Raw genomic sequence first — 11,080 nt, forward strand, 5'->3', positions numbered from 1 at the left:
ATTCACTGTGACCTACTTCTTGGTCCTCTGAAACTTCCAGATCTCTCTGTACAGGTCCTTCTGCCCCACACAGCCCTCACACGCTGTGCTTGCTGGCTGTCTGTCTTCCAAGTCCAGGAGTCATGTGGGTGTGGTGTGGCTGGCTTGGGGGTGGTCTGGGCTGGGCAGCTGTGTAGGAGCTTTTCAAGAACAAGAACCTTGCAAAGTCAAATCATGTCCCTTAAATCAAACAGTTGTGGTAGCACCTAGATTAGAACCTCAAGACATCAGCTCTAGGATGTGAGGATTTAGGTTGCTGGTCACACTCAGACTCTGTACCTTCCCTGTCTTCCCCCATTTCTTTATCAATGGGCCAATGTTCTAATTATACTGGCTGAAGACTGTTCTTGTCCCAGGACCTTTGTACAAGCTATTCTCTCTGCATATATGTTCTTTGGGTATTTTTATTTATGTATTTTGTTTATTTGTTTGCTTGTTTCCAGGATTATCACTGGGGAAGACTGAAGGAGGAGAGGCACCACAGCACTATTTCAGCACTTGTGAACCTTTCCTCTTGGATGGTGCTCCCATATGGTGACTGGGGGCTTGAACCCAATTCCTCACACACAGTAATAAATACACTATCTCTACCTAGTGTGCTATATCTACTGGTGAGTTATCTTCCAAACTCTGTAATATTTATCTTTTTACTTTCAAACTTATTTAATATTTGATCCAGTTAGAACTAATTTGGGAACATGGGGTAGATGAAAGAGATTCACCTTTATTTGTTTTTCTCAGTAATGACCCAATAGCAAGCAAATCTCATTTTATAACTGGTTCTATTCAGGAAAACTACAGAGTAGTAAATGTGTAACTGGCCAGCTTGATGAACTTTCTCATAAGTTTAATAGCATTTCAGATGATAAAGGTAACCATCTTCTGCAAATATGCCTCCTCCCTTTAATTACTTACTATCCTTTATCACTTATTTGTACATCCTTGTTTATTCTGTATCATTTTCTTCTGTCAAGACCTAGAACAGTGAGTCACCTCTTCGACATTTACTGTATGTTTCCCCTGGCATGTCTGAGGCTTTGGGGCAATGTGGGATGATGTAACTAAGAACATAGATATTCACTGCTTTTATGATTCCATTGTGAATTATAATCTTTGTCAATATGAAAATATCTGGATTTCAATTTACATTAGGTAGCAAATTCCATTCATCCAGCCAGCACTTACAAGTGCACTGGTGCCAAATTCCATATACATACATACATATATATCTTTTTTTAATTTTTATTTTATTTTATTTTTGAGAGAGATGCAGAGAGAGACACACACAGAAACACCAGAGCATTGCTCAGCTCTGGCTTATGGTGGTGTGGGGGATTGAACCTGGGACTTCAAAGCCTTAGGCATGACAGTCTCTTTGCATAACCATAAGGCTATCTCCTCCACCCCACCCATCCATTCGCCTTTTTTTTTTAACCAGAGCACTGCTTTCAACTCTGGCTGATGATGATACAGGGGATTAAATTTAGGACCTCAGAGCCTCAGGCATGACAGTATGTTTGCATAACCAGTATGCTATCTCCCCTACCCTTGAATTTCATAGTAAGTATTCTTTGTTCTCTTCTTCCTCTGCCAAGAGCTTTGCTGCCAAGTTTACTCCTAAGCTTTTGGTGTTTCTTTAAAATGTCTTTCAACATCTAATCCTGTTTGGTTTTTTATTAAATCCTGGTTAAACAGAACCTGAGTTTCTGAAAGAGTAAGTGTCATCATCAGTCCTAGACTAGTTCAATAAGTGAACCTACATTCTTCAGTCTCCTGGGGGTTTTATATTCATATACACCCATACCAGGAAAAGCTTAAGTGAAGGGGCCAGAGAACCTATATAAGGACACTTGAGAAGGGCTATACAGCTGGAGGAGGCTTCCTGAGACCAAGACCTACAGAAAGCTGAGTTGTAGATAGAAGAAACTAGAGTTCCAGATTAGTAGTACAGCCCAGGCAAAGACCTCAGCAGCAAGCTAGTGACAGTGCAATGGTATGGGAGTCTCCCCCCTCTGTGGTTCCTCTTGGCATGTCTATAGCAGGGACTGTCCTGGTCTGCTGGCCAAGTCAGCTTCATTGAGGAGAGACCAGAAAGTAAGGGATTTGCAGGAAGTGGTAGAATGAGACAGGAGGTGGTGGGATGAGAAAGCAGAACTACATTCTGCTCCAGTGAGTCCTAGCATGGAAACTAAAGTCTAGATTTCCTTCACGTAGGATGGAGGACCTGATTGTTGTTGAGAGACAATGTGTGTGAGAACCCAGAGACCACTGGGGTGTCAGGAGGTCCCGGTAAGGCAGCCACAAGGGACAGTCCTGCATGTTCTGGAAAAGACAGAGTCAAAGACTTCCCACATGAACTAAATGAAACAAAGATGTAGGTCATCCCACAGCAGGAGAAGGGAGTCAAATACAGTTTCAGATGACTCCCCTCCACACCACTCCTCCCATTTATTATCTGTAAAAGGAGTTGACTGGCCCAGTCAACATTTTCTTCAAAGTGATTCATGAAGCAAAGGTGATTTAGGTGATACCTCATGTGGAACTTTTCGTCCTTTATTTTTTAATATTTATTTATTTTATTTATTCCCTTTTGTTGCCCTTGTTGTTGTATTGTTGTAGTTATTGTTGTTGTTATTGATGTCATCGTTGTTGGATAGGACAGAGAAAAATGGAGAGAGGAGGGGAAGACAGGGAGGGAGAAAGATAGACACCTGCAGACCTGCTTCACCACTTGTGAGGTGACTCCCCTGCACGTGGGTTGCTGGGGGCTCGAACCGGGATCCTTAAGCCAGTCCTTGCACTTTGCGCCACGTGCGCTTAACCCGCTGCGCTACCGCAGTCATGTTTATTTTCCTGTGAATTAGAAAAAATAATAGGATTGACAAGAAGGCTCACTGCGGAGGCTGGCTGCATTGCCATGTGTGCAACCCAGGTTCAAGCCCCAGGTATACCACATAGGAACACTACATCACTAGGGAAAGCTTTGGTGCTGTGGTCTCCATCTTTATCTCTATTTTTAGCTCTCTTTCTGTCTGAAGAAAGAAAAAAAAAAAGTTGACCTGGAGCAGTAAAGCCCAAAGGATGACACAAACAATCACCAAACCTGACATTTCACAATAATGACCCTGAGTGGGTGCCAGACTTGTGTCTGGGGCAGCATAAGTTAACATATTGGCATCTCATTGCAGACCACAGGTTGATATTATCATTGTCCTCTATTTATAAAGAAGGAAAATAAGGCACAGAGAGGTAAAGTTATTTGCCCAAGGTCAGTCAGCTAAGATGTGGCTAACAGTGAGTTCCAGAATCTCTCTCCCAGCTTCTGCAACAGTTTTTGCTTAGACTGATGGAAAAGTTAGCAACAATGCAGCTGGTGTGTCCTAGATAGTTGGGAAAGTGGTAAACAGATGTCACAGTTGTTCCAAGCTAGAGTTAGGTGAGCTCTGCAGCTGTGTCTAGTGAGAAAGTTCTATCATTTTGGGAAGAAAAAAAGAAAAGAATAGAAAAGAAAAGAAGGGGCTGGGGAGTAGTGCAGCAGGTTAACACACATGGCACGAAGCACAAGGACCAGAGTAAGGATCTCAGTTTGAATCCCAACTTCCCACTCGCAGGCGGCTCACTTCACAAGCAGTGAAGCAGGTCTGCAGGTGTCTATCTTTCTCTCCCCCTCTCTGGATTTCCCACTTCTCTCGATTTCTCTCCATCCTATCCAACAGACAACAGCAATAACAACAAAGTGTGAAAAAATGGCCTCCAGGAACAGTAGATTCATAGTGCAGGCACCAAGCCCCAGCAATAACCCTGGAGGCAGGAAGGAAGGAAGGAAGGAAGGAAGGAAGGAAGGAAGGAAGGAAGGAAGGAAGGAAGGAAAGAAGGAAAGAAGGAAGGATGGAAGGAAGGAGAGAGAAAGGCAAAGGAAAGAAAAAGCCCAACTTGCACTTTTATTTCAGGTGGCCATACTTTGTAACAGATGTGTTTACCTGAATCACAAATCAAAACTATATAAAAAGATCTACCCTGGGGTGTCCCCCAAGCCACCAGTTCTACTGTGCCCTTCAGATCTGTTTTGCACAAGTATGAGCAAAGACAGCATATTCTTCTCTTCCTTTGTAGTCAAAAGGCAGCACAGTCTATCTACCTTGGTTTTATTTACTTATCAACATAACCTTGAGACCTGACCCTATCAGCCACAACAGGTGTGTGGTATTCCAACAGATTAGCCTCTCTCCTACTAATAGCCTCTTGGCTCTTTACCCATATTTTGCTATTAGTCTTATAAGCAATGTCACAAAGAATGATAACTTTGTACAAGCATCATCTTGTCTGTGGCAGGTAACTTTGGCTTGGGGACAGTCTCAAGATGAGAAATTGCATTTTAGAGTTATTATTAACTGACATTTCCCATTTCATATGCTTAAGGCTAATTTGTGATTTTCCCCCTCACTCTGAACTGTTCACATCTTTCACCTACTTATTTACTAGAACTTTTTGTTTTTACTTTCCAAAGACTATTATAGAAAGGTAAGCCCTTTGTGGTTTACTTTGCAAATATTTTCCTCTAGATTCTCATCTATATTTTGATAATACTATTGGTACTTTTTTTTTTTTGCAGAGGGTGTTTTGTTTGCTTACTTACTCTTGTGCATTTTAATATTTATGCTGTTGAATATACCAGACTTTTTGTGTGTGATCTCTGGATTTATGTACAAGCCAGTTAGAAATGCCTCCCTCACTGGAAGGTTATTTGCCATGGAATGTGTGCATGTTTTCTACTAATAAAAAGCAACTTCTTCATAGAGAGAGAACACAAAAAGAATATATTAAACCTGAAAGCACTGTTTTTTGCTAGATGGTAAACCTGCTATTTTTTCTGTCAGTCCACTGCAGGCAGCTCTGAGAAGGTGGTCACCTCCAGCCCAGGAAAGACATCACTATGGCCCTCCTAATTCACTTGCTGGTCTGCACCTTTGGGATGGGATCCTGGGTGGCCATCAATGGGCTCTGGGTGGAGCTGCCCCTGCTGGTGGCAGAGCTGCCTGAGGGTTGGTACCTGCCATCCTATCTCACAGTGGTCATCCAACTGGCCAACATTGGTCCCCTCCTGGTCACCCTGCTCCATCACTTCCAGCCTGGATGCCTTCCAGAGGTGCCTATCATCTTTGCTGTGCTGGGTGTGGGCACCATTGCCTGTACCCTCTTTGCTTTCCTCTGGAATGTCACCTCCTGGGTACTGGGTGGCCATCACAGCATCGCCTTCTTGGCCCTCACGTTTTTCCTGGCCCTAGTAGACTGCACTTCTTCTGTCACCTTCCTGCCCTTCATGAGTCGACTGTCCGCCTACTACCTCACCACCTACTTTGTGGGTGAAGGACTCAGTGGTCTGATACCCGCCCTGGTGGCTCTCGCCCAAGGCTCAGGTCTCACCACCTGTGTCAGCATCAACAAGACATCAGACAACACCTCAAGTTCTGATACCACCATGAAGACCTACATCCCACAGGTAACCCCACTTTACCCAGTGCTGTGCAGCAGCCAGAGCTTGGTCACAACAAGGTTGTGCTGAAGGTTCATTTCCTAGATATTGAGTAGACTGGTGTTCTTGGCCTGGCTATATTTTAAATCACCGATAGGAGCTTCTAAGTGGGCTTCATGCATCTCAACTAATTAAGCAAGGTGGTTTTACTTAGTTAATGGACTCCTCTGAAATCAGGCATGTTTGGGAAGCTGAAGTTTCAGATTTTAGAACATATGCCCCTAGGGTGTACCTGTCATGTAGCAGTCCAGCACAGAGACACTGCTGCCACCTCCCACCAGCATTCACACCTGGTAGGCATGATGGAGCTGAAAATGCCATATAGCCTTTCAAGTGTTTCTGCCAACTAAGTCATTAAAAAAAAAAAGACTTCTAGAGCTTTCTGGGTTTTAGAATTGCAGATAAGATAATGCAAACTTGTATTCATTCAGAATTCCCCAAATGATACTCAAGTCCAGTCAGGACTAAGTTCCATAGACCTTTAACATCCCTTTGGTACCTCCTATTGTTAAAAGATTCAACATTCTCTCACTGAATACGTGACAACTAGTCTATACCTGGTGTTATCTATGCTTGGTGTTATCCATATTATAGCAATGCAGCAGCAGTTGTGAACCAGTTGCCCCAGGCCACTATGGTCTGCAAAGATTACTAGCTGATGATATTTAATTTTAAATTTTACACATCTACATTTAGACATATGGCTTCTGCTGGAAAGATATCTAGACACCCCCAACCACATCACCCAGATGGGGGGTTGGGAGGGGGACTGCTCTATGCAGGTGGCCTTCATTCAGCCTCTCCTCTGAGTAGTTCTGCGGTTGCCAGCCCTGGGAAGTAGTAGAGTGGGAACAGAAATAGCTTCTAGGTCAGAAAGAACAAGCAGACTGGCTTCATTACATATTCCTATGACACTCAGGTGACAGAAGCCACTCTGACATTCCCTCTAACCTAGGGATAATAGTTTCAGCTACACAGAGCTATTCAGAGACTCACACTGTCTGATGCAGGCAAGGTGCTGGTGAGCAGTGGTCAGCACTGCCTTAATACCTGTGGGCACCTTGTTCATCACTACTCATTCACGATAATGCATATTTGTTGTATATGAGAACAGTTAATGTTGTCGCCTATATCCTGACATCATCCAGAGAGCCAATCACCTCTTGTTTTGCCTTTTCCTAGGGAGTCAACAGCACTTTGGAATTTGACTTCACTGGGACAGAGTCCTCCATGGAGAGCCACTACCTCCCCCCCAACTTCTCGCCCTTCATCTTCTTCCTCCTGCTCTCCTTCATGATGGTCTGCTGCCTCGTCGCTTTCTTTCTCCTCCAGCGTCAACCCAGGAATTGGGAAACTTCCATAGAAGACCTGCTTACTTCTCAGGTTACCCTGCATTCCATCCGGCCCCGGGAAGACAATGATCTGGGCCCCCCAGGATCAGCAGACAGCATTAAGGGCCAGGAGCATCTAGAAGAAAAAGTGGCCACCCACCACCCAGCCCAACTGACCTTCATCTACATCCTGGTTGCCTTTGTGAACGCGCTCACCAACGGTGTGCTGCCCTCCGTGCAGACCTACTCCTGCCTATCCTATGGGCCCATTGCCTACCACCTGTCTGCCACTCTCAGCTCCATGGCCAACCCTCTTGCCTGCTTCCTCGCCATGTTCTTGCCTAAGAGGTACATCTCAGTCCAGTCCTGCGGGATATTGGTTGGGGGTGTAATTTATTCCAAAACTTGCTGTGTCATCTTAGACATGCTACTCTACTCTGTGTCTCCAGGATAGTTATCTGTAAAGTGGGGGCCAGGGGGAGAAAAAGGGAGCAACAATAGTTCAACTTCTTAGGATCTCAGGGAACATGAGATGACCTAACTTTGTAAAGTTTATAGAGCAATGCTGAGCAAATGGCAGGTCAAACATGCACGTTGACTGTCACTGATGATGATCCATGAGCAGGCAGAAAATGAGGCTCCATTTACACCTTTTGGAGACCCTCAGGCTCAGTGAAAGTGCTTGCCTTGTTTTAATTCTCAGGATTTTAGCTCTTCCTTCCTCCCTCCCACACTGGTTCCTTTACAGATGCAGTTCTAGAAGAATGACTGGGCGAGCTGCAGATTAAGATAGCCTAGAGTAAGACCTGAAGTTCCACTTTTAACAAATATTCCAAGTGGTTCTGATGCAAGGCTCTGGACATGGCTGGAGAAACACAAATATTGGGATATGAGACAACAGGTGCCACAGCCTGCTCTTGTCTGTGTACACCCACCTGCTAAAATCCTAATAGGTATTAGACACAAAATGCCAATTTGCCAGAAATCTGGTTGTTTTTTTTTCTCCTTTGGGACATAAAAACTGTGAGGTGTACTGTGCCAAAATAAAAGACTCTGGGGTAGGGAGGGGGTGGGGTGGGGGAAGGGAGAGTTCAGGTCCTGGATCAGAGTTTAAAGATCTGTGGCGTCTGAGGCTTGGTTCTAAAAAGAAAGAAAGAAAGAAAGAAAGAAAGAAAGAAAGAAAGAAAGAAAGAAAGAAAGAAAGAAAGAAAGAAAGAAAGAAAGAAAGAAAGAAAGAAAGAAAGAAAGAAAAAAAAAAAAAAACTCTGAAAGTCAAGGAACCCATGAATCTTGGAGCAAGAGGAGTCTTTTTTTTTTTTTTTAACTCCCCCCATTGCCACTAGGATTATCACTGGAGCTCAGCTCAGTACCAGCACAACAAATCTTCTGCCTGGTGGCCTTTTTTTTTTTTTCCTCCTTCTTTCTATTTTACTTGATGGGACAGAGAAAACTTGAGAGGGGATGGGGTAGATAGAGAAGGAGAGAAAAAGAAACACCTGCAGATTTGCTTTCCCGCTCATGAAGTATCTCCCCCACAGGTGGGGAGCAAGGGCTTGAGCCCAGGTCTTTGCACATGGTAACAAGTGCATTCAACTGGGTGCACCACTGCCCGGCCCCAAGTGAGTCTTTAGTACCTGTGAAGCCCTTCCACTCTCATCTAGTGTGCAAGCAAGTCTTCATGTTCTAAAGAATGTGGACAGGGAGACTTAGAGGTACAGACCTCAAATGAAGGGCAATGTCCTTGGCCGTCAGACTTAGGGTCTACATGTAAGGTTCCCAGTTGTGTGACCCACCAGCCATGAGCCACCAGATAGAGTAAATTCACATGGATAGGACTAGCTGGGCCAGATGGGGAGGGGGCCCCAACTTGAGTGCCAACGCCATTATGAAAGACTTCTCACTAGTCTGATGGGGAGGTTGGAGAAGGAAATTGCAGCAGGTGAAATCCCAGGTGGAGCCCACCACCAGAACCAGAGCCTGTACTTCCTGCCCTATCCCCACAGCCCTGAAAGACTCCCACTTGTTAAGGGAGGAAACTGAAGTGTGAAGACCAGTCTCATAGCTTAAGTGGTAGAATTGGAATGTGAAGTGGCCTCTGTAGAAAACCAGTCCTGTGGAGCCTGACCTGCTTCTGCAGCTGTGGTGGGGGCCCAATCATAGCATCCAGGACTTCTCACCTCCATTCCCCTCCCTCACTCTGCCCTAGGTCCTTGCCATTCCTGGGGGGCATCACAGTGCTTGGGACCAGCTTTGGGGCTTACAACATGGCAATGGCAGTGATGAGCCCCTGTCCCCTCATGCAAGGCTACTGGATTGGAGAAGTCCTCATTGTAAGTATCAGGCCTGTGAAGCTGCTTCCCTTCCCATCCTTCTACTTAAGCAAGGCCTCAAGAGACCAAGAAATGACCCTTTATGTGGACTAAAGTCTTTGTGGTTGCTCCCTCCAGAAGCCCCATGGTATGCTGAGGGAGAGGGTGCTTCTCATTTGTGGGTTTAGCAAAGTGAGGAGACTGTTCTAAGGTGAGGGTACAACCTCTCTCCCTGATGTCACACTCTTCTCACCAAGTGTACCTTCTCCTGGGTGTAGCCGATTTGACCACAGGGGACAAAAAAAGAGTCACCTTTTCCTTAGGAACCCCCTTAGTCATTTAGGGGCAACCCTAAATGGTTTTCCTTGATCTTAGAAGTTAGTTTATGAGGTCCCCTTAGCCCTAAAACCGTCCATCTCTGGGGCTCATACCATACGCTTCCCACCCACCCCACCCCAATCGCTCTACATATTCCCCACCTCTTGTCCGCAGGTGATTTCATGGATACTGTTCAATGGCTGTCTGAGCTATGTCAAAGTGATGCTGGGAGTGATCCTGCGTGACCTGAGCCGCAGTGCCCTCTTGTGGTGCGGAGCGGCAGTGCAGCTGGGCTCACTGCTTGGAGCGCTTCTAATGTTCCCGCTGGTCAACGTGTTCAGGCTCTTCTCTTCTGCTGATTTATGCAACCTGCATTGTTTGGCCTAGGCCAACTATAAGAGCAAGGTCCCATATAACGCGTCTTTGGTGACCTGCAGAAGCAAAGCACACATGCCCAACTTCACCTGCAAGTAGTGGGGAGCCTGAAGGCTGAGTCTGAGTACTTGCACCATCATAACACTGCCCTCTGGAGGGCGGGGAATGCCTCAGGCATACCTCAGCATTATCCTATCCTAATGCTGTGTCACTGTGTCTGCAATTCTACCACCTCAGAATTTCTTTCTTTGGATTTGGAGTAATAAGTGATACAGCATCTACCTGGGTGCTGACCCAGGGTGCTAGAGTGAAAACAGCTGGGAAAGTGAGCTGGTCCTGACAAACTGTGTGACCTTGGGAAGGCCACTTGGTTCTCTGTGCCTCTGTCTCCTCATCCATAATATGGGAGTTCTAACAAAGAGCACCCATCTCATAGGCTTGGCTCTGAATGAAAAAGAGAAACATCCAGTGTGAAGCAAGCTCTCCTGGACCATTTTCCAATCTGCTGTCCAACACTGACAACAAAAATGACAATCAGCACAGAATAGAAGTAACCTTAGAGGTTGAGAGATGACCCAGTCACTTAGGCCTTTTCTGCTGTAATCAAAGAGGAGCTTGCTGGAAGATAGACACCTACCTAATGGTGGAATTTTGGGCATGGTGACTTCCCAAGTCACAGTACAGACAGACACCGTACCCCACACTTCGTCCTCTCATCCTTCTTTGTGTTCAGTGCTCTGCCCTTCTGTGTGAGTGTCTTCCTGGGAGGAACAGGGAAATGATGGAAGAGGAGGGGCTATCCCAAACCTCCAGAATTGAGTCCCATCACCCACCACCTTGTCATGAACTGGGCACTGAGGATCCTGGGGGGAGGGGCAGGGTGGGGAGGAGTGCATTTGGCAACTGATTATAGTTTTGTTTATCTTTATGTTTTACATCTTTTTAATAAAGAAATTCCCCACTTTTACAATAAGATCGATTATCAAGAAAAAGCCTAGTATAACCCCCCCCCCGACGTATCAGTATACAATATTTCCTCGATTTTCCAGAAGTTTACACTCTGCCATTTAGCTTTCTTGAGAGACCTTTATGAGTGCCTGCTTTCACTAAACAAAAGAAACGTGGAGGGTTTGATCTTCCCCCAAAGGTAAAAATGTGCTAGCATTTGTTTGGGA

General features: G+C 45.3%; 1 protein-coding gene across 1 annotated transcript; it reads left to right on the forward strand.

Moving 5' to 3' along the window:
- The first annotated feature begins 514 nt into the window (after positions 1–514).
- SLC52A3 (solute carrier family 52 member 3) lies at positions 515–10,871 on the forward strand. The gene is made up of 5 exons (XM_007523085.3): positions 515–650; positions 4,917–5,539; positions 6,755–7,251; positions 9,110–9,233; positions 9,705–10,871. The coding sequence occupies exons 2-5, from the start codon at positions 4,973–4,975 to the stop codon at positions 9,915–9,917; spliced, it is 1,401 nt and encodes a 466-aa protein (XP_007523147.1). The 5' UTR covers positions 515–650; positions 4,917–4,972; the 3' UTR covers positions 9,918–10,871.
- Positions 10,872–11,080: the final 209 nt, after the last annotated feature.

This window comes from Erinaceus europaeus, chromosome 1 (genome assembly GCF_950295315.1).
Source record: "Erinaceus europaeus chromosome 1, mEriEur2.1, whole genome shotgun sequence".
NCBI classification, from domain to species: domain Eukaryota; kingdom Metazoa; phylum Chordata; class Mammalia; order Eulipotyphla; family Erinaceidae; genus Erinaceus; species Erinaceus europaeus.